Source organism: Merops nubicus, unplaced genomic scaffold (assembly GCF_000691845.1).
Source record: "Merops nubicus isolate BGI_N331 unplaced genomic scaffold, ASM69184v1 scaffold21594, whole genome shotgun sequence".
Lineage (NCBI taxonomy): Eukaryota > Metazoa > Chordata > Aves > Coraciiformes > Meropidae > Merops > Merops nubicus.
This window is the reverse complement of record NW_008606493.1, coordinates 26,753-52,754: the sequence shown is the minus strand read 5'-3', so window position 1 is coordinate 52,754 and position 26,002 is coordinate 26,753. Positions and strand designations below refer to the sequence as shown.

The following is a 26,002-nucleotide window of genomic DNA, read 5'->3' as shown; positions in this document are numbered from 1 at the left end:
AGGATGTTTTTGGTTTACTCAGTACAGGGAAGAAAAACATATGTCTTATACACTGGTTTGAGCAGCAAAGCTTCCACTTTATTAGCACAAAGTCTTTATATACAGTAGAGAGCATAAAGCTGAAGTTGAGATGAAATAGCTAGCACCATGAACACTGTGGCAGCGAGCAGATGCTTTCACTGAACCAGTGAAAGTCATTAGATTAATGTGGCTTAGGGTCAAAGTTTGACATAAACTACATGAAAGGAGTCAGTGCTACCAGCCAGTCATAGTCTTTCCAGAAATAATTTTTTACTAATAAGTGTAGCATTTTCCATAGTCATAGCATACCATAGTTAGGAGGGAGGGAAGTGTGACATGCTTTTCTCTGAGGAAGCCATTGCAGCCCCTTGTGATAAGCATTCCACTCTGATGCTGATTAAACAATGTGCATTCTTCTTTCATTTTTACCAGCAGCTTGCTATACACCTTTCTTCCTTGTCACAACAGCAAGAAGCATCTTTGCAGTAAATGTTTTTACACTTACAGACCTATTAGGACTAACTTCAAATGTGTCTAGCAACCTCCTAGAGGCTTCTCTTGGTCTAACCTAACTGTTCAGCCCTCCAAAGTACATTGCATGCCTTGTGTAGACCTTGAATATGATTCGTACTCATTTATTGCAATCGTCAATGTGAACAGTGGTCATCTTGTGGTGTGAAATCAACCATTGGAAATAGCTGTAAGAGAGGAACAAACAAAAAGCTAGTGCCTGTTGAATAATGTGTAAGAAGTTAGCAGTTCTTAGCAGTGGAGATATAATTTGTAAAATCATTGGTGTACAGCATAAACACATTTCGTAAAACTTATAGTCGCCCATAAATGGCAGCTACCTTTGTGTCTTAGGTCAGCTTGACATCCACATTAGCAATTTTAAAACACAGAAAATATTTGATAGTGAGTTTTGCTTCATGCAAGGACTGTTGATCAGTGATATGCCTGGATGTAGCTGGTTGACAGCTGGAATATTATGCTTTGCTCTTTCCCCTGTTGACCATGGGCATCATCTCTGGCTATCTTGGTTTTGCTCAGGTTAGTGACCAGTCTATCAGCCTCAAATGTCTTATGAATTTTTGGGAAGAGCAGGCTCAACTAGGAATCAGTGAGTGAAACAGCTCCTTTACCAGGACCCTATGGGAGGATGAAAAGCTACCATTGGGTTTCTGGTGTCACAAGATGCTCTCTGAGACTTTGCAGCCAGAAGAGGAAATCTGGGGAGTGTAGCAGCTCTTTTGGGAGGGCAGAAGCCCTTTGGAGATGTTAAGCAGACATTATAAGCAAGACCTAGACTTTCTGTGATTGAGGTGGAAATGATGAGTGTTATTAATTTCTTGAGACTGCATCAAATTTACTGCCTTGCCATTTGTGATTGGTCTGTTGGGAGACTGATTTTTCCAACTGATGTCACCTTCTGATTGCTGACCGCTTCTTTGAAGAAGAATTGGTAATTCCTGCACCTAAGGGAAGAAAACTGCTCTCTTGGCTCCCCTTCTGTGTGAGTGATTTCAGTAATGGGGAAGAGAGAGAATCCACCATCTGCAAAGTTTTGTATCTGAAGTCTTTTCAACTTTCTTTGGCAATGTGAAGATTTTCCAGTTATGGAAGTTAGGAAATTCCAGTTGTATTGGTTGAAGGCCATACTGAAAAGGACAGATGTAGCTGAGATGGTACAAACCTATCTGGGGAAGCTTTCCACACAGGAGTGATGCCAGCACATCTGTGAACTGTGTGGAATCAACTATAATCTGACATTTCAGTGTGTGACTTTTTCCACTTATTTTTGATTAAATGTGGGTGTTTATGTTGGAAAGAGCAGATGGAGGTTTTGAATTGCAGGAAGGCAAAAATTTAAGAAGTGTGTCAAGGATGTATTTATGTTTTTGCAGTGTGATGGAGAACTTGATGAGTGGAAATTTCCTGTCAGAAAAACGTGAGAACTTTTAAGATGTTGACAGTGTAATAAAGAAAAAAGAAAAAAATAAGTGCAACTTCCTCTTTAGAAAGGTTTAGATTATTATCATTGCTTATCTTTCAAGTTAATATGGAACGGATGTGTTAAGTCCCTGAAGTGCAAACAGTAACTTCTGAACTAGGAATGGAGCAGTACAGTAGCTGTGAAGGGCCAGTTGCACTATTTCCTGCGGATCACCAGTGTCTCTTTAAGACACACAAACTGGGCCTCTCTAGTCTGTTTCAGTCAATAAACCTGAAGCTTTTTTTGCCTCCTTAGACCTTTGTCTCCACTGAAAAGTCAGTGTTCACTGTCACTTATGATGATTAATTCCTTTGACTCCTTTTGTTTGACTCTAAGTCGCTTAACTGGACAGTTACCATGACTGGCCTTCATATGGTAAACAGTGGTTGACTTACTCTGTTCCAAAGCCTTTTTTTCCTTTTGGTACCCACTGAAGATCTGTGTGCTTCAGCTACTGAATGGCCCTTTCTGGTCAAGGGACAGGGGGGTGTCCTGAAGGGTGTGAGGAGGGCTGGAGTGGGCACAGAGCCAGACAGCAGCTTCCCATCATGTGGCACTTCTGTTTCTGTGGCCCTCCATGGGCTGGGGAATTCCAGCAACCTTTCCATGATTAGCTGCAGTTTGGCATGTTATTAACAAATCCAAATTTGGCTCCAAATCCAAGTCCTTTAAAGGAATAGATAACCTTTAAAGACCTCTTCCAATGACAAATATTTTATGATTCTAAATGCTGCTTTCCCTGAAGAGGTTTTCTTAAAACTCTCAGTCAGATTACAGCCAAACTCAGCACAGGCACAAACACTCGCAGTGCCCACTGCCTCCTCAGGTGGTCAGCAGGAGCTGTAGGTGAAGCCGTATATAAGGGCAGGCTGTGACCTTGAGTTACCATGGTTTGTTCTTGTTTTGCTTTGCTTTGGGTGTGTTTGTTTGGGTTTTTTTGTTTGTTTGTTTTGTTTTGTTTGTTTGTTTGTTTGTTTTAATTTTGTTTGTTTGGTTTTGGTTTTGTTTTGTTTGGTTGGGTTTTTTGGGGGTTTTTTTTTGTTTGTTTAATTAAACTAATTTAGCTGGCAGAAAGTATGCTTTACCTAGGCTGTAGTTGTTGGTGATTTCAAAGGCTCAGAGCCACCTTCTGCCTTTCAGATGGGGAATACAAAGCAGTGTCAGCATTTGCTGGAGTTAGAAAACTGTTTAAAGACCTGTGTGAATCAGTCAGAGAAAGTCTTTAGCAGGAGGGGTCAGAGATCTATAATCCCATGACCTGTCCAATTAAAAAGTTGGAAATTTTAAAATAAAATTTTAATTAAAAAAATCTTTTAGAAGAATTTGGATGGCTTCTTGGCCTCGGGTAAATTAAGGCTATTACAAGAGCACAAGCGTATTGTGCTGGTGGTCCCCACCGTGGGAGTCTGTTAGGAAAATATTTGATAAACATGGGCTAGGAGTGATGTAGATAAAGGCATGTCTTCAGCAGAAGCAAACTGTGGAGCGTGGACTAGGTAATCACTTAGTCGGCCTCTGTTTCCATAATGTGGTTGCTGGTGAGCTAACCCAGCTTCCTGATACTGAGGATGCACTTCAGGGGCTTTCCCTCATGGTTGGGGTCTAGACAACGCCAGATGCCCCAGCAGCGAGGATTTCTGGCACTGCCTTCCTTGAAAGGAGTGACTTTCCCAGGAAAAATGTTGGAGGTCATATTTCAGTGTTCTTGATAATGTCTAAATATATGAATTTTATTTGTAATCTTAAAAGTCAAATGTTTAAGTGATTCATTTTCTTTCCTTAATCCGCACAGTTCTAGGGCACATGAGGGAGAGTTTTCCGTTACACAATAACTGTGTATTACAAAGACTACAGTGCAAAGTAAACCCAGAAGAATGTACATAAATTAAAATGTCACCATGTTTCCCCAAAGCAGTACATCTATAATTTGGAAAGCTGTTTTGAGACAATGCTGTTGCAGAATCATATACTTTATCAGATGACTGGGACTCGTAGTTGGTATTTAAATATTACAGACATCTGTTTCTGGTTATCATAGAAAAACCCTAGGTCAACCACAGATTGTGACACCATGGTCCTGTGAGTCATGTAAACATTCTGCAAACAGTTGCTTGGCTTCAGATAAGAGTGAGTCACATCTGCCTCACCTGCCCACAAAGGGTTCAGGCCACACCCCAGATACAGTTTTATGCACCAAAACAAAACTTGAAGACCACCTCAAATGAAAGAGTTTCTTTACAGATTTTAGCTTGAGGTTGCAGAACACCATTGTTTCAGGGTTTGCTAAAAATCATGCTTTTTTTTTCTTCCTCTAATAGACCTTACTTTTGAATTTTATATGCAGCTGGATGTGGATTAGCATTTATTTTAAATTACTTGTCACATCTGTTTAATCAGAATAACCTTGTACTATTTTCACTGCTCTTTGTGGGACAGAACAGAGGTATAAACAAGTTCTTATTAACCAGAATCAAGACTGAGACACTCATGTGTGTACTTTCAGGTTTTGTCATATCCCGTAGTAATTTTTTTTCTCCTAGCACTTACATGAAAATAGGAATACCACTACACCATGGTACAGTTGAGTCAGTAGCACAGAGGAACTTGAAACAGTAGCATGAACTCTGCACTCTTAATCATATTTCTTACAGTATTAAAAGATATCTGGACACAGTCAGGTGAATCAGCTGCACTATTTTAATGTTAGCATTATTACAGGTCTCTTATACAAGAATTCTTATGTATACTGTAATACCTGTGCATATGTGTAAGTGAATATGCTACTGACAACTTCAGATAAGAAGACGTTTTAGAATCTTTGATAAGATAATGATTCAGTGACTTTTGCCCTTCTCAAAATTTTATCGAAAAATAAATTCCTTAGGCATTTTAGGAATTTCAACTCTGTTAAATAAACAAGTGCTTGTTTATCTGAATCTAATTCAAGTCTACTTGAAACCCCTTGGAGGACTTCTATGAGCATATGTAAGCACATAGATAAATAAGCTTTGACTGTAAGTAACCAAATTAATAATGGAAGTCAGGGCTTTTATTTTTCTGGCACTGTTTGCATCATTTCACTGCTTTCTTCTTATGTTTTAAAATAATACACAAGACACTATATTCATGCACAAATGTTGCTACTTCTTGGAAACAGGAAGGGTGTTAAGCCCATTCATTCTAGCTATCAGGCGTGGGTGCTTTAAATTACTGAAGCAAGTCTTCCTGTGATCACATGTGAGTGTTTCAGTCAGAGCCATAGGTTTCTGTACGCTTCACGTAATTTCTCTTGCTTTTTAAGATAAGTTTGTGGTCGCCCCTTCTCAGGTCAGAGTGCACGTGAAGTGCGTCTTTGGATAGCTTGGCTGATGCTATTGATAACTTTTGATACATTCATGTTATCCTTTACAGCCATAGCTCTGGTAACTTTGTTCTTAAGTCATGAAGATTTTCAGTCATTTTTAATACTGCTAGATTGGGCAATTCCTTCTTTCTTCCTCTTTTTAATCTTGTAGCAATGTATATATCTGTAGCAGAGTACCCACAAAATAAAGCTTATCAAACCCATGGAGATTTTATGTCCATTCAGTTTACAGGCTGAAGTGGAATCTTCATCCTCCTTTTACAGAAATACCTTGCCTACCCTTACCAAAAGCTTTAGACAGGATTTTAATGTTGCCTGTGCATTATTCTGAGACACTTGTGTATCTCAGCACAAGCTGTCTTTCCTTTGGTGGCTCTCCAGTTGTACATGACAGCTGTAACAGGCAGGCCAAGACACCAAGATATGCTTTTTTTTTTTTCATCCTAGCTTAAGAAATGAGAGGAAACACTTGAAAAAATATTTTTACCATGTTTCACTTACACTATAACTTTTAATGTCAGTGTCAGAGTGAGTGTTTTGTGTCACTGGTTGCAAGGTTCGGTTGTATTCTTCCCTCCTGAGGCAGTGACACAAGAGCTGGCTGGTAAGCAGGGTGTTTCTACAGTTCATCCCTTTTCATTTCGGAGGGATTTTTTTCCCTGTTGTGTCTCTGGGTGTTGCAACTGCTAGAACAGCACCTCTAGTTATCCCTTCCTGTTTTGGTATGCTCTAAGGAGGTTCTGCTCTAAAAACATTACATGAAAATAGCATTCTCTTACTCAAGAAACTGCCTATTCTCTTTTAAATTGGATGTTATCTGCTGACAGCAGTGGAAAATAAAAAGTTCCTGGTTTTTCCTCTTGTCTTGTTACAGTTGCAGGAGCAAAAATTTCTATTTCAGTTAACCATTAGTGAACATCCTGCCCCAGCTCAGCATTCCCTGTCTCTTCCATAAGCCAATTGTATGTATGCAATCCATGTCTAAGTATGTGTTTACATTCCGATGTGACCTTTATGCCTCTTCACAAAGGTACAAGCTTTGCAGAGTGGGAATGGACACAAGCTTGTAAGGCTTTGCTCATTTGCAATTCAGAGCTACCGGTGGCTCCTGCAGCTCTGGCCTGGAGTCCTTTTCAGCTTTTTACACTAAGGATAATCGTGTACTGAAAACTGCTTGATACTACCAGTGCAGGTATCAGTCATTACGTATCTGTAGCCATCAAAAGTGTCTTATTTGAACTCGTGTATTGAAAGTGTGTTGGTTTTTAGACCCCTACCTCCATAAGCAGCTACAACTACCATGACTTAACTTCTTCCACTGATACTTGAGCACGCGTTCTTCACCTGTTAGTTGCTGTGGACTGCGAGTACACAGCTGTTGAATTGCCATACTTCACTTAACTCAAGATAGCTTGTTAAACCCTCGTGTCTTGGTTATGTGTGTCTGAACTCAGCTATCAGTTTAGACAGTTAATTGCAGAGAAGCAATGCATAGGATTGGACAAACCTGATATAAAGCAATGATAGAGTTCATAAGTGTTTCTGTGAGTTCAGCTAATGGCTTGACTAGACTGAGCTACAGTATGTTTTTAAGCTGATTTTGTTTAAGCTGGTACAAAAGACTGTGGGTATTAGTATTTCAAGTTAATTAGGGTAGATGTGGCTGACCTTCAGTTAATTAGGAGCAAATTTATGCTAAACTGAGTATGCTACAGTGAAATAAGAATCTGTAAGAGAACATGGCCATTCCTGAACCAAGATGATTTGTGAGAGATGAGATTGTTGTGAAACATTCATTTCCTAAATCATAAATATCTTGTATATTTAACTGTATTTCCATGAAAACAAACTGTTCTGGGCCTTTTTGAAATATGTGTCTATTCCAAACGTTTGTAAAATACTCAAAAGTAGTACACCTTCTTATTTCCAAAATCATCTTCCCTTGGTGTCTCACTGCCTTTGTCTGTAGGAAGTTGTTAAGCTCTATCAATGTAGTATTTGTGTGTCACATGGTAGCCCACATTTGAATTCTGTCCTAACAGCTTTGCTCTTAACTCCACACTAGAGCATGGGAAATGACCTTAGTTTGTCTGACACTGTCTACCCTCTGCTTTATGCTCTATGTTCTGTACAGTCCGTACTACTTTTAGATGAACTCCATGGCAGCAGAGAGTATTGGGTTTTATCTGTGTGTTTTTCTACCAATCCAGAAAGAACATTCTTCGATTCTTGGATGCTGAAAGAGATGTCTCAGTGGTCAAAAGCAGCTTCAAGCCAGGAGATGTGATTCATTATGTACTGGACAGACGTCGCACGCTAAACATTTCTCAGGATTTGCACAGCCTTCTCCCTGAAGTTTCTCCAATGAAGAATCGCCGATTTAAAACCTGTGCAGTTGTTGGGAATTCAGGCATCCTTCTGGACAGTGGATGTGGAAAAGAGATTGATAGCCATGACTTTGTCATAAGGTGAGTCTTCATCTGCTGTTGAAGATACTGCCTGCTGTGTTTCTTGGAGAGAGGCTGGGAGAAGTGTTTTAATCTGGGATACAGATTTCAGGCATTAGGTGACATTAATCTGAAACAGTATCTTTCAGTGAGTGATTCCCCATATTTAAATACATGCCCGTATTGTTGACCAGATTATTTTTACAGTGCAAATAAAGCAAGCACCAGATGAGGGAGTTTTATCCTAATTATTTTTACTGTTTGTTGTTTTTATTCCAGAGAAGATAAACATCCATATGGAGGCCTTGGTAGGATAAATGCAATATATTTTCTTTTTCAAAAATACACTTTCCTGGCCAATAAAGATGGCCTGTTGTAAATTACTACATTACTTATTTTCAGCACAGAATAAAACTTAACTGCGATATATTGATGTAGGATTGAATGGCTGCCATTAAGGAAGTCCATTGGAAGTGCACATCTAAGTACCTTCATCAATAATATATTGGTCTAAAAATGTATCTCTGCAGTTTGGGCAAAAATGTTGATGTATACCTTACTTCTTATTCATTCTTCCAACATGCACTTTTGGCCTTCACATACCAATAGGAAATAAAGAGGAGTAGATGGCCTCATTTGACACCCTGGCATTTTATGGATATAGAGAAGGTTGGGCAAGAGATAGGTCCTTTTGCTTTTGAAGCAGAAGTTTGAATTGGTTTGGTCTGAGAAGGGTGAAAGGGCAGAAAACAGGACAGTGATGGAAAATTGTATAGAAATAGTTGTCAATGTGAGTTATTAGCTTTTAATGTTCTCATCTTGAAGAACACAGGCAGCAAAAAAATATCAAAAAGGCTGTGGAAAAATTAAAGGTTTTTTATACATAAATTGAAACAGTTTATACGCATGACAGTTGTAATTTATTTGCAAGATGCAGTGGCAAGTTGCAACTGAAACAGTAACATGCTACTTCATTTTCCATATTTCTTTTGCTTGTACCACTAGTCTTTCAAATTTGCATCCTTATTGTAGAAGGAAACAAAAATCCCCAATATTTTTAAACAACATTTAGTTTATGGAATGCTTTTGTACTCTCTTGGAGACGAAATGTGATTCACTAGCTCAACAGAGCTAATGAAAAATTTAAATACTAGATTTTCTAGATTAAAACTTTCCTTCAGAAGGCAGGATGCATACTTTTGCTAAATCATGTACTGAATTTCTTTGAAGTCATCTTCATCCTATTCCACATGTTTTAACTAGCCATGAAACTAGATGATGATATCTGCTAGATTTTAACTAATTCAAGCCATATGGACTAAAAATAGTATTTTTGAAGATTTGTGTATGAATAAAAGAAGAATGATGAAGCTTAGTGGGAACACTGGGAACTTACTGTTGCTAGTCAGTTATTTAAACTGGAGAAAAATCTCTCGTATGGTGTATAACTAGTGAAGTGATCTATGTAACTACTAGTCTGATGGTACTCTGGGTAGTAATCTTTATAATGTTCTGGGAATAAAATTCTTGACTTTGCAGAGGGAGTTTTAGTACAGTGAAATTTTTGGATTTACAAATCAAGGTTAAAACATTTTAGAAGTTTACAGATTATCTCACAGGTTAAACTGTATGATATTTATTTGTGTATGTCTGGGTGGATGCATAGGTTGTCTAAAGTAAATACCAATTAATACGCTTGTATTTCAAGTTAAAGAAAGAGGCAACACTTTCTGCAGAGTTACAGTTTCCTACATTTCTCTTCTTCCATTTAAAACAGTTGTGTGCAGCTTGATATGTAATCATGATCTAACGGTACTGGCATACTTGGTAGCTACTCTATTGCTCTAACTATTGCAGTTAGGGTTCTGGCATTAAAATGTAACACAACACTATGTTACTCTCTTTTCTTTCAGCTGATTTCTCTAGAATTAAAATGCACTCATTCTGCTCACCACTTGATGGTGTCCTGAAAAGCAGTTACTGTACATGCTCCATTCAGATAGATGTATAGGCTGATAAACAACTTTTTTTCTAGAATCTCTTGATGCTGAGTGCATTATGCCTATGTGGTGTGGCAAGCATGTTGTACTATTTTGGATAAATGTATTATCCAGTTGATTTCCATAGTACTGCATGGTGTTTTTGAGATCTGAAACAAGTGTATTTTTTTGAGAGTTGTTTCTTAGAGCAGCAGTTCAAATGTTAGATCTGACACCAACAGTAATTTACCAACAGTAATTTTGTGATAAAACTGATAGTGAAGGTCTGTGAAAGTGAAGAGGACACAACAGCCATCCAGCAGTATTTGCATTACAGTACAATAAGGTGAATATTCTGAATTTTAATGCTACTAAAAGGTGGCATGAAGATGTTAGTAATAATTGGTAAAGGCACACTTTATATACACTTTATTAAGGGAAAGAAGAATGTCTTCTAACACTTTAAACCTAACACATCTGTCAATGTCTTTGAAAGTCATCTTAAGTTAATAGTAACTGTCTTATCTTCCTTTGAGAAATTAGGGCATATTCAGTTCTGTGTAACAACACCTCTCAAAGAACATTGATCCAACAGAGACATCAATAACTGGAACACTGCTATTGTGAAAAATGTTTGAAAATAGGCATCTAGAGTCAAATAATAAGCATTTCTGCAAGCCAACATATAATTGTTTTCACAAATTTTACAAGTAAAACAATACAATTCTTCTTGGACTTCTCTGAATGTGCATAAAGGAGGGTCATTTTTTCAAGCAAGGTAATATCTTGTCAGCATAAGTAGACTTACTGTATTTACCGAACATTTTTAAGTGGCTTTATATTAATTACTTAAAAGCCTTATTTTGTTCTCATGGCATCAGAAATCACGAATCTAGCAACATATATTCTGCTAGGGTTAGTTCCACAAGTTTAGTGAAGTCATGACTGTTTTTACAGTAGAAAATGTGACCCATCTAGTTAAAATGGGAAGCAAGGATACTCTTTACTATTAAAAAAACCCTGTGCTGACTATAAAGTGTTTCCAGTTTCCCATATTCCTTTACTTTCTACCCCTTAACTTTTTACACCCTGTTAAGTGAATATTAATCCTTGCACCTCTACAACTTTTGTAGTGGTGAGCTAAAGCATGCTGCATTTTGATAGTGTACATAGAAGGGGTCTGGAGCAGTTCAAAGTTTCTGACACTTTAAAATAAATTAGAATGAAAATATGATATGTCCAACCAGGTTACGTTCAGAATGTATAAATGGCACAGTGCTGTTGCAGATGTTTTCTTCATGGTACTGTTTTCAGCTCTTTTTCTGCCTGCTAGGTTAGATGTGTGGTGCTCACTCCCTCTTAGATTTAAACACAATATATCTTATTCCCCCATTGGCTACACTTCCTGATGCTGGAATTCTCACACCAGGGCTATGTTAGCTGTTACATCTTACAGAATAGATGAATGTGTTACAGTAAGTGATGCATCTTGAAATGCAGTAGTTCATAGAATCATAGTTATATGTGACTTCTTGAAAAATACAACTGCATTTTGGGTAAATGTAAAATAATAGCACTAAAGATTGCCAAATAATAACTTTCAGATTCCTGAAATTACTTCCGGCAGACAGTAAGTATAAATAAAGTTCAGTTCAGCTTTGGGTTCAGAATTTGAAAAATGTCAAAGATGAGAAGAAAACTTTTTTTTTTCTTCATTGAATGGATTTCAGCATTTGTGAGGGAACTATTCAAAAGCAGAGGCCAAGTTGTTATTTGGTTAAATACAAACAAAGAAAGAATAAAACCCAAACATAGTAAATAATGTTACATTTTTTCTTGTGGTGACACTAATTCTCAAAAAGTCCCTTTCGTTCTGTTGAGCTATATGGAGAACAGGCCAGTTGAATGAGGTTGTTTGACTAGCCTAGGGCTACTCTGACAAGGAACAGCCATAAGAAGGTATTAATTGCTTCTTTCATTGGATTGAAGTGCCTAGTTTATACATTACAACTCTTCTTTTTCCCATTGGAGTGTCTTCCTTTTAACTCCACCAGCATCTAGGAACCAAGCTGAATGTTTTTGATGTCATTGCTGATAAAATTTTGCTGGGCAGATGGAGCTCTTATTTTTCCAGTGTCCTTTTACTTTCATTTTTTAACTTGCCAATTCTTGTGGTTAGCAAAGTGTTGTTGATAACTACCCTACAGAATATGGCCTTAATTGAGAGTTATGTGTAAAGGGGTCTTCACGTGAAAAAGCAAAGATACAGGTACTCAGGAAACTACTAAGTTATCTGTAATTCATGAGTAATGTTGCAGCAAGGACTCACAATAAAGAGGTAAATAATGTGTTTTGCCACTGTTTCTAAAATATCACTTAGACCTCTTCTGTCCCTTTACTGCACTGAGGATAACATAGGTTTTAGTAGTGCTAAGGAAGATGCTAGGAAGAAAGATTTTAACGATCATCAGTATAAGTTCATAGTTTGGGCAACCAGGAATAATGAAGTCTATTAGCAGATGACATTACAAAAGTGCAGCTTCTAACTAAGGTGAAATCAGTCACAAATTCAGGGTTCTTCTGGACTTGTGTTTTAAAAGATAATAACAAGTCAATCATGGTATAGGAAGATCTGGGAAATACATGCCAGTCAGCCTCACCTCTGCGCCGGGCAAGATCATGGAGCAGATCCTCCTGTAGGCTCTGCTAAGACACATGGAGAATGAGGAGGTGATTGGTGGCAACCAGCATGACTTCATCAAGGGAAAATTGTACCTGATGAATTTGTTGGCCTTTTACCGGGGAGCTACAGTGCTGGTATATAAGGGAAGGGCAACTGATGTCATCTACCTGGACTTAGGCAAAGCGGTCAGTGCTGTCCCACATGACATCCTGGTCTCTAAGTTGGAAAGTCATGGGTTTGATGGATGGACCACTTGGTGGATAAGGAATTGTTTGGATGGTCACACTCAAAGAGTTGTGGTCAACAAGTTGGTGTCCAAGTGGAGACAAGTGAAAAGCGATGTTCCTTAGGGATTGCTGCTGGGACTAGTGCTGCTTAAAATTTTTGTTGGTGATAGGGACAGTGGCACTGAGTGCACCCTCAGCAAGTTTGCAGATGACACCAAGCTGTGGGGTGTAGTTGACATGCTGGAGGGAAGGAAGGCCATCCAGAGGGACCTGGACAGGCTTGAGGCGTGGGCCCATGCCAGCCCCCTGAAGTTTATCACGGCCAAGTGCAAGGTCCTGCACCCGGTTAAGGGCAATCCCAAACACAAATACAGGATGGGCAGAGTATGGATTGAGAGTAGTCCTGAGGAGAAAGGCTTGGGCATGCCACATCAGTGGATATGTTCAAGACTAGGTTGAATGGGGCTAGATGATATTTAAGGTGCTTTCCAACCCAAACTGTTCTATGCTTTTATATATATGTAGCACATCTTAAAAGGCAGCGGCAATTCCTGTGTGTGCATAGAGTCTGTAACTGTGATTTACCTGAGCTTCTACACCATTTGCAGCTTGCAGGAGACAGTTTATGTTGTGCCCTGCAGAGTATAAGGACTGGGATGAAGTGGGATGTGTTGGGCAATTCCGTGCTAATGCTGATCCCTGTAGTTAACTTGAAGCAATTTTATTTTTATCAGGAGCCAAACAAGTAGTCGGAACATGTAAGAATCCATACATTTTATTTATCATTAAATTCACTGGGGGAAGATAGGTTTCTGCATGATTTTCCTGTAGAAAAAAAAAATTGGGGGGGTGTAAGTGGAAGTTATTACTGCTGCTGCACACCTTTATTTGAAGAACCAGATAAAATGGTATGCTACATATACTGAGTTATTAGGGTGATGTGCTTCCTGCAGATAGACTGGGTAGAGAGGATTCCAGCTGTTAGGTTGCCTGCTGCCCTGAACTTAACATTTTTTTTCATCTGATGTGCTTGAGCTTTGAATTGTACTTCTTAAAATTAATTTTAATTCTTAAAATTTGCTTCTTAAAATGTCAAGAATCTTTAAATTTAAGACTGCAATTTTGATTATTACAGGAATCTGTGTATGAACCTGAATATAAAAGCTTGCGGGCTATTCAGGAAATAGTGTATGTTTTAATACTAGTTTAGGTAATGCCTTATGTTTCAAAGTGTTTTAATATTACATGTTCCACCAACAATCTAATTTTCATTTTTTGGCTTCTCAGAGTGCATGTGGTTAATATTGTGTGATGGATAATTCAGGGTTTGCTCTACAAGAAGATGTTAATGAAACAAAGCATGTTTCTGTAGCAAATCGGTGCAGCTTGGGTTTTAGAGTGGTTTCTAAATATTTATTTCAACCCGTAAACCTTACGTGCACAGGTTGTAAAAGGATTAACAAGTCTACAGATTCATGGCCCATGCTTACATCATTATTGTGTGAAGGATGTTCTTTTGGTTCTCAGTGTTAAATAAAATTAAAATAATAATGACCTTTACTCAAGCAGATTTTTATGGGTTTTATTTAAAATTAGCTTGACAATACCTATATGTGGCCTATGACAATTACATGTTGGACATTTGCATGCCTATGTATGAGCTGTATGTTTTATTACTGACCAAGCAAATTCATCTGTATCTCTGTGGAATAACTGACTTCTCATCTGTGTATGTTTTCATGCATGTAATTTCATTATTTGCTTTATTAAACTTTGCTCTCTAGAAGACTGAGTTTGCTGTGGACGTTTTTGGGCCATAAAGGTGTCACAGCAAACCCAGGGTCGAATACTTCAATGCAAGTGTGGTATTGCAGCACTTAACCATTCTTCAGTCTTTTCTTAGGGCATTCAACTCCAGCCACTGCCAGTTTGATTTCTTTTTTGACCATACTTTTTCTTAATATATCCCCTTGTCAATAATATATGCAACAGACAGTTGTGTAAGAAACAGGTTTTTGATCACCGAGACTTTTTGGTCTGTGTATCTTAGGCTCTCAGTTATTCTACCAATACCCAAATACCATGTGATATTTCAGACATGAATTAATTTTTCCCTCTTACCCAAGATGTCTTTTTAGTGATAGCATTGCAGCGCATGTTCCTGTTGAGTATATGCTATCACACTGAAAGCTTGCGTGTGGAACCTCTACAATTTTACTGTGCATGTTTTCTACATACATATTTGCCTTTCCACATCATGATTCTACACAAATACTATGTGAATTAGGGGGTTCTGTAAATTTTCTGATTACGTAAAGCATATAGTTGGTGCCTGATAGTAAGTTTAGACTAACTGTCCTGTTGAAGTAGCTGCGCTGAGTGCACAGATTGTGAACATTTCCCATTTACTTAGTTTTTGCCCTGCATCCCTCTCCCAAATGTACCAATCTTTGTCTCATTAGACAAGCTTCTGAACACTTCTACCCTAGGTAGTCCTTAGAAGTAGGGAAGCTTGTAACTGTTAGTTTTGTGCAAGGGGAAAAAAGAAGAAGCTGAAACTTCTAATTAAACAAAATTCTATAGAAAAAAAAATACACTCTCATTAAAGATTACACTTACAATGAATTTTTATGGAAAACAAAAGAAACCAAAAGAACTCATGAAAACCATTATTTTGCAGAATTATTTTTGCTGAGGCAAGTCACATTTTTTCTTTTTTTTTTGGGAACAGTCAATAGCTTAGGCTCAGGAGAAGGTTTACAAACCTTTATGTAATGTGATGTGTCTTCTCAATGTTCATATTTACAGCTGTTTGCATAATTGCTCAAGCCCATCTTCAGTGCTGTGTGGGATTATTAATTACAGCCTGTTCTCATACTCTGAGGGTTATTAAGCTCACAGCAAAGTTTTTCCTACTCAGCTTTGACCTCCAGCCCCCTTACTTCTAGGCTGACTAACATGAAGGCAATACCCGAGTGTTTTCTGAATGAAAGGCAGATGATATATTGCAGAAAATTGTGGGTTAGAGTCACATTTTAAGCAGTCATGTAGTTGCAAGGTGTCGATAATGTGGCATGTAAGAAAGTGAAACTTACAAAATGACAGTCTAATATTTATTTTTCTTGCTGGATTTTATAGACCGATGACCAAAAAAAAATATAACATTTTGTTTGTTGTGTGCAAATTCCTAGGCAAGGAATGGTAAAGCTTGTGATGCAGAGTCCCCCTCCCCTCCTCATCGCTGTTGTGGATATATTTGGCATTCTGTCCCTTAAAACAAATGAGCTAGAATTAAATAATATAACAAAGGAATGATATTGCATTGCCTATTTAAAAGCTGTTCAGTCAATAGGCTTCTCAATTAGACTTTAAAGAAAATAAAGATATGTTTTTACATGTCTCTGAATACTAAGTTGTCTTGAAAGAGTCCTGAGAATTGATAGAGAACATTGGCATCTGCTGACGAAATACTTAAAAAATCTAACAACTATGAAACTGTGGCATAGCAAAAGGGTGCAATGGAGGTTAAGATAAAAGCTCTGAAATAGGTAACAAAAGGTATTTACATATACTCAGGTGTATGTGCAAATACAAAATAGTCCATTTTACTCACACTGAAACATATAAGAAAGATGGGGACAAACTTTTTAGCAGTGTCTGTTGTGATAGGGCATGGGGTAATGGTTTTAAACTAGAAGAGGACAGAGTTAGACTAGATATAAGGAAGAAATTGTTTGCAATGAAATTGGTGAAGTGGGACAGGTTGCCTAGAGAAGTGGTAGTTGCCCCATTTCTTGAAACCCTCAAGAAAAAACCTTGAGCAACTGGAGGGATTGGACTAGATAACCTTTAAAGGTCCATTCAAAACCCAAACTATTCTATGCTACCTTTTTATAAACTTTTCTTGAACTGGTCTGGAAATGTAAATTATCTGGTGCTAACAGTTTAGAGTAAATATTACAGTTCATCACTAGCCTGTAAACTTTTGAACTCATATGGAAAAACTTCTGACATAACTGCTCCATTTACTCCCTACTGAAGAATGTGCTGATCTTAACTGATGGATTTTAGCAAGTGTTTTATATTTTCCAGCTTTATGGGTACTGACCCATATAGAGTAAATATTCAATGTTGACACTTCTAATATAGTGAGCACCAGAATCATTCTTTGAAAGAAGTAATGTCTAAGGAAATTAGAAGTGGCTTAATGAGGCTAAGGTTTTTATTTCCTTAACAGGTAGAAATTTATGTAGAGCTTGTCTTACATTCATATTCTACTGAAATAACAATCTTAACAGTGCACTGCTAACAGCATCTAGTTAATTCTTTGAAAACAGAGCCTTTCAAACTACAGATATTATCACATTTTTCCAAACTGCAGCATTGCTACTAACCCATGTTTATATAACTGAATTTTTAAAATATCAAATGTTAAGAAGTGCTGAGCATTTGGAAAGCAAAATGCCTTACGTACCTTTAATATTACAATCTCATATCTAATTTCAGACCCTAAACCTTGAAAAATATTACTAATACTCTAAATAATTGTTCCTAGACAACTCAGTTTTCACTGAGTGCCTTTGGATTGTTAATTGTTCTCTGAAGTTATACTTGAAAAATCTGAATATGCAATGTGTTAAGAATTTATACTGCTTACGATGTATACCTTTCTTAAATGCAGCATTTAGTATTAAGTATTATAGACTGATTTAGATTGCAAAAGACCTTTAAGAACCTTGAGTCCAACTGTTAACCTACCACTGCCAAGTCCACCACTAAACTGTGTCACCAAGCATCACATCTGCATGTCCCTTTAAATACCTCCAAGGGATGGTGCCTCAGCCAGTTTCCTGGGCAGCCTCTTCAACAGCTTAACAACCCTTTTGGTGAAGAAATCTTTCCTAATATTTAATCTAAACCTCCCCTGGCTCAACTTCATGCCACTCCATCTCATCCTATCACATCTTCTTTGGGAGAAGAGAATGACACCCACCAAGATACAACCCCCTTTCATGTAGTTCTAGAGTGATAAGGTCTCCCCTCAGCCTTCTTTTCTCCAGACACTCCCTCAGCCACTTCTCATAAGACTTGTGCTCTAGATCCGTCACCAGCTTCATTAACCTTCTTTGGATGCATTCCAGCACCTCAGTGTCTTTCTTGTTGTGAGGAGCCCAAATCTGAACACAATATTTGAGGGGTGGCTTCACCAGTGCAAAGTACAGTGGTACAATCACTTTCCTGGTCCTGCTAGCCACACTGTTTCTAATACAAGCCAGGAATGATATTGGCCTTTTTGGCCACCTGACTACACTACTGGCTCATATTCAGCTGATTTTTGACCAACACCCATAGATCATTTTCCACCAAGCATCTTTCCAGCCAGTCTTCCCCATGCCTGTAGCATTGCATAGGGTGGTTGTGATACAGAGCAGGACACAACACTTAGCCTTCTTGAACCTCTTACCATTGACCTCCACTCATTGATCCAGCTTGTCCAGATACCTCTCTAGACCCACCCTACCTTCAAGCAGACCAACACTTCTGCCCAGCTTCATGTCATCTGCAAAGTTTACTGAGGGTGCACTTGATCACCTCAATCAGATAGTTCATTGATAAAGATATTAAAAAGAACAGCCTCCAGTACTGAACCATGGAGAACACCACTTGTGACCAGCCTCCATCTGGATTAAACTCTGCCTCAGTACCCTTGGGTGTGTCCTAGCTGGCCCCACAGATGTCTCTGTGTCAAAGTGGTGTAGTAGGTCACTGATAACATACTCCTGGATTATGGGGGCTTCCTTCTGCTCCCTGTTCCTGTCTTCCAGCTCAGGTCGCTAGACAGTCAGAAAACAACTGGTCTTACTTTTAAAGACTGAGGCAGAGAAGGGATAAAGTACCTCAGCCTTTTCCTCAATAGCAGTCACTATGTTTTCACCCTGCATCTAACAGAGAAGGGAGATTTTCCTTAGCCCTCCTTTTTTTTTGCTTTTTACTACTAATGACATGCAAGGTAGGTAGACCTTGTATTTTATATACCCGTGATGAATTTTTTACAGGACTTAGGCAAAATTGGGAGCTGTCAAAAGACATGGAAATGAAGTCATATTAGAACCATAAGGCCTGTGCACATATATATATGTGCCCACTTTGTATATGGCATCCAGCTTTTTAAACAAGAATTAGTACATAGATGCTTCTCCAAGTTGGACACAGAGAGAGCAGTATTTACAAAGTTAAGCTCTGTCTTATGTTTGTAAGTAACAGATGCCATCATGTGCATGTACGTGGGACTACTGGAAAAAAAAATGTTGTGCCAGAATCCTTCATTATGTTGTGTTGTTTTCCCTTAGAAGAGGTATTTTCAAGAGCAGTGATAATTCAGTGAATTTGATTGGTCAATTTTAAGTCCTTGGTTTGATTGGTTTTTATTTTTATATTTTGTGCAACACCAAACTTATGATAATTCCAGGTTATAGGTTCATGCATTAAGATTTTTAGAAACAATTTTCAAAGCCAGTATTGAAATCATTGAGGGTTTTTCTTGTGCCTTAACTGCCAGTTTCTAAAAGATAGTACTCTTAGCAGCCTGTAATATGTGTGGATGTTCTGTGGAAGAGAGGTATAAAGATACTGAAGAATGTAAATCCATGTCCTCAAAAAGGTTACATCTGTCCACATGGCATCAGAAACTTGGGACAGTTTTTACCTCTTTAAGAATATATAGACTTTACAGTCTTAAGAGCATTTCTTTCCAAGAAGACAGGACCACTTGTTTAGCTGGTAAATACAGAATAAGTGTGATGCTCTGAGGAATTGAAGTGCTGGGGTCTAAACCCTGAGCCCTGAATCAAAGTTGATATAGGGATGATTCCTACAGCCAGGCAGAGGATTCTCCAATGGCAGGAGAAGACTTACTCTTGGTTTTCTCTCAAGGCCTGGCCAACCTTGGGTGAAACCCAATTAGGAAGTTAACACCGGGTTTCCTGCCTTTGTAGTTAATAGTATAAGAGCTAGTTCTGCTTGCAGTGAACTTGGGAAGTCTCTCTGTGGGTGGATGTGTTGTGTAGGGTTTCCTTGTTACTGGAAGGGCTGCCTGACTGCAAGCTGAGTTCCCAGCAATGGTGGGACAGGATTAAGAGCTGGACAGGATGAGAGTAATGTACGTGACAGTGCTTCTCTTTGGCAGTTACTAGAGTGACTCTTGACTTGGCTTATTCCTTCCTGCATTACTATATCTCTGGCTTGGCTTACTCCTTCCTTTGTTGCATCCTCTATTATGAGTGAATATAGCTATCTGTTTGTTCCCCCTGCTGTTAACCATATCATATCTTTCCTGTATTTGTTGGAATCGGATAGTAAAGTCTTTTTTCTGTTGATGGCCATGTCCTTTATGCCGGGCTACTGGCAAAACAGGAATGAGTATTACCAGTCAGGACTAGGTCATCCGTTGGTGCTAATCAATGTTCCTCTGCTGACTTCAGTTATTTTTATATGACATTGATGATCTGGCCATTAGGAGATGCCTAGGGATAAGCTCAAGTAAAAAGTTCACTGCACCAGAAGAGAATCTCAGAACTAATACAGTACCACTTATGTTAGGAATATAATAACGTGTACATGTTTTGAAGGACTTAGTTCTAACATGACTTCTTAGCATCCTTCACCTCAAAAAAACAGTTTAAGTTATTAATATGTCAGGCTAGCTGCTTGAGTCATGTCAGCTAGTTCACTGAGGATGTTGTGGAGGTGATTTGTTTTAGTTGAATCATACTGGTCACTGTCTTACTGGTCACAGTTAATTCATGAATTGCATTTTGTCACCTGTATATAATGCTGCCCATGGAGAGTGCTGACTGTGTGACTACATATATACATGTATTTATATAACAGGTAAAAACCTGATTAACTAAGGCCTGATGAGACCTTTTTCTCAAGAAAAAAATTCAAAGCCGCTGTGAAATTAAATTGGATTTGGAAATGAGACACGAGGGCAGAATGGAAAGATTAATTCTTTTTTTCCAGAATTTCATTTCTAAATTAAATGAAAATAAATTTCAAAACATCTGATCAGGTGCAGTGGTAATACCAAAAACCTAATTTAAAAGACAAAATCTCATTTAATATGAGGTAAAGCTCATTTGTAAATCATATTTAGATACAGTATTGTAAAGAAAAATGCAATGTCTAATCTGTGTAAGTTATACTTTAGTGGGCTGGCATGGCTTCTTTTAAGAGTGTGAGTTGATGGGAACATGGTAACAAATGAACATTTACAAAAGGTTATAGGTGTTAGAAAGCATGCTGTTAAGTGCTACTTTAGCTGTCAGTGCATCTTAAAGCATGATGACATGGTTTGCAAATGTAAAAAACTTTGCTTTTCTTGCAGCATTATGTACGTTTAATGTTTTTTAAAAATTTGTCTGAGTGTCCAAGCTGGGTAGAATGCTACGTGTTATCACACCTATTATCACTGGTATTTTTGTCACATTAAATTGAGATGGGCTTGCATGTTCATTTTCAGCTTTCCTTTCATGCACACATTTTTCTGAGTTAATGTTTCATATTTATTTTCATTTTTCCATTGATTTCTTCCTCTTCAGGTGCAATCTAGCTCCTGTGGTGAAGTTTGCTGCAGATGTGGGAACTAAGTCTGATTTTATTACCATGAACCCTTCAGTTGTACAAAGAGCATTTGGAGGCTTTCGGAATGAGAGTGACAGAGAAAAATTTGTGCATAGGCTATCCATGCTGAATGACAGTGTCCTTTGGATCCCTGCTTTCATGGTCAAAGGTGGAGAGAAGCATGTGGAGTGGGTTAATGCATTAATCCTTAAGAATAAACTGAAAGTGCGAACCGCCTATCCATCACTGAGACTTATTCATGCTGTCAGAGGGTAAGTGTCTGAAAGAGACTGGTCTGTCTTTGGCACAGTAAAGCTCCTAACTAGAATTTCTAGCAAGCAGAAAAGAGCTCAAGTAAAATGTTAAAAGGAGTATGATATTTCCATTGTTGTTGTAGTAGATTACATTTACAATAAACCAACTTTTTTTGGTAATAAATGTCATCCACTCATTTAGCTGACATGTAGCAAACAACTGAAATGCACAGAAACTTTTAATTTTCACTTTTACATACAAAGATCATTATAGTGATAAATTAATGAAAAAATAATTCAACTCAAATTCAAACCAAAACAATTGGTGTTGAAAATTTAGGCTACGCTGTATTTCAGATTATACCTAGCAGTTTCATCTAATACGACTGCACAGGTTTGTCAGGTTGTTGAATCTGTGCTCTAAACTTTAGGTCCTCCACTTCAAACTATTGTTTAATCACCTCAGTTTCCCTTTTTTGTTCTTGGGGGAAGTAACTGTCTATCATCATGTATTCATTACTGATCTTGTTTGTAATTTGAGTAAGAACAAAACGAGTCAAAATTATCTTGGGTCTAACTTTTGACTATACGAAGTGAGGTGCATGAGGTATATATGTCTTTGTGAATCAAGTTTGGAAGTGATATAGTTAGAAGTGATACATTTGGAACAAATATTTTTTAGATGTCTTAGATGGAAATCTAATGAAAGAGTATTATCACTTTACAGGCTGAATTGCATCTATCTAAGATCTGTTAGTTTTATATCTCAAATGGAATACCATGGTAGTATGAGAAATTAATAAGCAAAAACTGTCCTTAAATTAAAACATGCCTGAGCTAAAAATTAGTATTTTCTATAAACAAATAAAGTAACTTAAAAAATAACGTAAAATTTAAAGCTGCATAACCAGTATTATCACTTTACAGGCTGAATTGCATCTATCTAAGATCTGTTAGTTTTATATCTCAAATGGAATACCATGGTAGTATGAGAAATTAATAAGCAAAAACTGTCCTTAAATTAAAACATGCCTGAGCTAAAAATTAGTATTTTCTATAAACAAATAAAGTAACTTAAAAAATAACGTAAAATTTAAAGCTGCATAACCCAATATCAAATAAATCCATTTTGAGCATCAGGACTTGGAAAAGTTTCAGCGTGTTACAGCCACTAACTTGAGCTTGAAAATAATGGATATCTAAGTCTACTGCCCTTTAAAACAATGAGTGCAACTTACATACGTAGTTTTAAGGAAAAGCTTCATAATACTCTATTCTAACTATTATGCCCATGTTTATTGACATTCATTGTAAACTGATGATTTATAAGCCTCCAATGAGACACTACCTGAAAGGAACTCTTATAAAACACTTACTGCTTTATGAATTTGATTTATTTTTCTGTATCTGTTTTGATGTGTTTGTACATGTGATGATTTTCAAGCTCTCTGCTTGCACTTTTAAGTCTTCATAGCGATGTTAACAGTGGAGCCCTATGGTGCTGCAAAACAGAGTTAATAATGTGAAGATTGCTGTTAGTTGAATGAGAAGCAAAACCACACAATCTACCCACAAGACTTGCATTCTAAAACACACAGGAGAACCTGTGCAGAGTGTCTCTCCTTCACTGGGTGCTTAAGCCTATGTGCAAGACTGAGAATGCAAGGTTTATGCTACATCTTTCAGCCCCTTAAGCCGTAAGAGGGAGGTGAAGTTTGATTTTTTTGATGAAAGCATGATAAGGAAAGCTGAACTGCAAGAAACAGTTTTTGTAGACTGCCTTACTTTACACAGGGAAACTACTTGCATCTGCAACCTTTATTTTGTAGATTGTGAGCATTGTCAGATAGTTGTATCTTTGTGCTTGAATGTAGCTCTGTGTTTTTCATTGAAGGCTGCAAAATTTTTAAGCAGACGTGTGGGAATATAGCATTTACAATCACTGTCCTGTATTAATATTTGTAACAAACCCCAAAATTCCTCTTAACCTCCATACAAGTAAGTATTCATTTCCTTTGTTTCTGTTTTCTTGCCTTGATAATTTCAAAGCATTCTGACTTCGCTTTTTAAGTATGTATATTTCATATTAATCAATAATTTATATCAACGTAGTTATAGCTTTAATGATAAGAAAATCAGTCAAGAAAGACAGTGTGGGTCTCATATTGGTTTTTGTGTCTTAAAATCCTCCCAACTGCGTAACGATGTAAACAGTGAGATTTTTTAGGCCATACCAAAGGCACAGTGACAGCAGGGTTTACTAAAGAAGTGTCCTCAACTTGAAAGCACATTGAAAGGTGCAATGTTGTGTTTAATAAGCTAAAATATTCCACCAACTGTTTCATGGAAGACTGATACACCCATGCTGTTTTTCCTACACCACAGATAGACCTGTAGATGTATTATACCACAGGGCTATGCCATATCCATGTGATTCAGCTGGTTGAAATGAGCCATTTATTTGAAATTTTAATGTATGATAATTGCAGCTACATGTCTTCACAATCTAAAAACATACACCACCACTGTCTATAAAGAGAAAATGTCTGTTGGAAAAAAAGTTACAATTATAATGTCATCTGTTTTTTTTCCTGAAGGACAAAAAAATTGGCAGTGTAGATTTAAATTGATAACAAGCGTTCTTAAATACACCTAAAAGATGGAAATATAGTGTGTATGGGGCTAAGTCATTTGGTAACTAATCATCAGTGAAGTAAAGTTCATAGTTTCCGCCTGACATACTAAGTACTAATAGGAGGGTACAGAATGTTGAAGGGTGCAGGCAGGCAGCCGCAAGGTTTGGAAAGTATCGTCTCAGTTCCTTTTTGTGTGTATTACACTGCCAAATTTTTCAGGCAAATTACTTTTTTCCTTCATCGATCATGAAAGCATAAGGCATAGGCAGTTTCTAAAGACAGAACATTAATTTTCTGCTGTTCTGATCTAGTGAGGCCAAATTCTGTATTCTGTGTACTGTTTTACATAATAACGGGGTGATTTTGCTGCAATCGTGTATGACACTGAAATTCTCTCTCCTGTTTTTCCTTCTCTTTTAATGAGATAAATTTTCTGAGCAGCACATAGTATTTGGGAGTTGCTCTTGATCAGATAGTAGATTAATGACTACATTCAGAGAAAAATTTGAAAATACCTTTTTTATGACCAAAAAGTGCACAAATGGAGAAGAAAAATAATGTGGTATTGGAAAAAGAAATTACTTTTTTGCAGCTTTCATGCCTTCTTAAACTTCTGTGAATGATGGCCACTCCTACAAAATCTCAGAGGTATTTGAAGTTTTAAAAATAGATTGTGTACTGACCACAACATGACAACTACTTTTTTAATCACTGACATATCCTAAATGGCCATTGGTTTCAGATTCTTTGGTTCAATCGATTTAGGTCAAGTGGTTTCATGTGATCATTCATTTTTTCTATTTTGCTTTTGTAGTTCTTGATCCAGTTTGTATTTCAAATTAGAATATTGGATTTGGAAAGTGATTTGGGGCAGTTGCATTATTTTTTCACACAGATGTTTTATGGAACTTTTAATGTAATTGTGCACACATTATTGACACAGTAATTGAGAATAGTTGCATAACAGAGTTCAAGATGGTACAAGAATCTGTAAGTTAAGAGCTTAACTGATTAAAAGGATTTAGTTGCTCTCTAATGCCATTGCAAGGAAGGTTAATTATAAAGTAATTATAATGAGCAAACCATAAAACTTTTTAAAAAATTTAATTTAACAAAAATTTCAGGAACATTTATTAATAGACCTGTGACTTAATGCTGAACGCTTTCATAAGGGTTACTTTTAAAAACATTTTCCAAGTGAGATGAGACTGTTGGAGGTGTACACGGTGTCTGTACAGAGTATGGTCTCAGTAGCAGAACTCTACTGGTATATGCATTAAACCATAGGCAAACAGGAACTGAGCCTGTTTGGATTACAGTCCAGATCTTCTTCCTTACTTCCAACGATGGCAAACAACCAAACCTGAAAGCAGGATCAGTAGATGCTTTGCGATGGATCCTGCCCTCCAGTTCCCTGGAGGGAGTGGAGAGGACTCCTGAGACTAGGCATGTTGATGGTACATTGGATGGAGTAAGTTTTTTCTCATGTTTCCTTTCTCTCCCAGCTCCACAGAACAAAGTTCTCACACTCATCTTCATGTGTAAGAATGTTTTCTTGGCTTTTTTTCCTGTTGGAGCCATCCCATGAAGTATTAGTCACTCAGCAGCAGTGTCACTGAAATTGCTTCACATAAGGTTTCTTCCTGTCTTTTGGGAATGAAACAATAGTGTGGACATCCTGTGGGTTTTGCCTGTGCTCAGCTTATTTCCTCCATGTTGCTGCTTGTGGAAGAGCAGTATTAAACTTGATCCTGCATCAAACATGGCAGAATTCCT

General features: G+C 37.6%; 1 protein-coding gene across 1 annotated transcript in view; it reads left to right on the top strand.

Annotated features, from left to right (window-relative positions):
• ST8SIA4 (ST8 alpha-N-acetyl-neuraminide alpha-2,8-sialyltransferase 4) overlaps window positions 1-26,002 on the top strand; it is a 43,888-nt gene that overhangs the window by 5,545 nt on the left and 12,341 nt on the right. Inside the window, exons 3-4 of the mRNA XM_008939674.1 lie at window positions 7,589-7,846; window positions 21,315-21,608. Of these exons, the coding sequence (XP_008937922.1) occupies window positions 7,589-7,846; window positions 21,315-21,608 (552 nt within the window). The remainder of the gene's footprint in view (window positions 1-7,588; window positions 7,847-21,314; window positions 21,609-26,002) is intronic.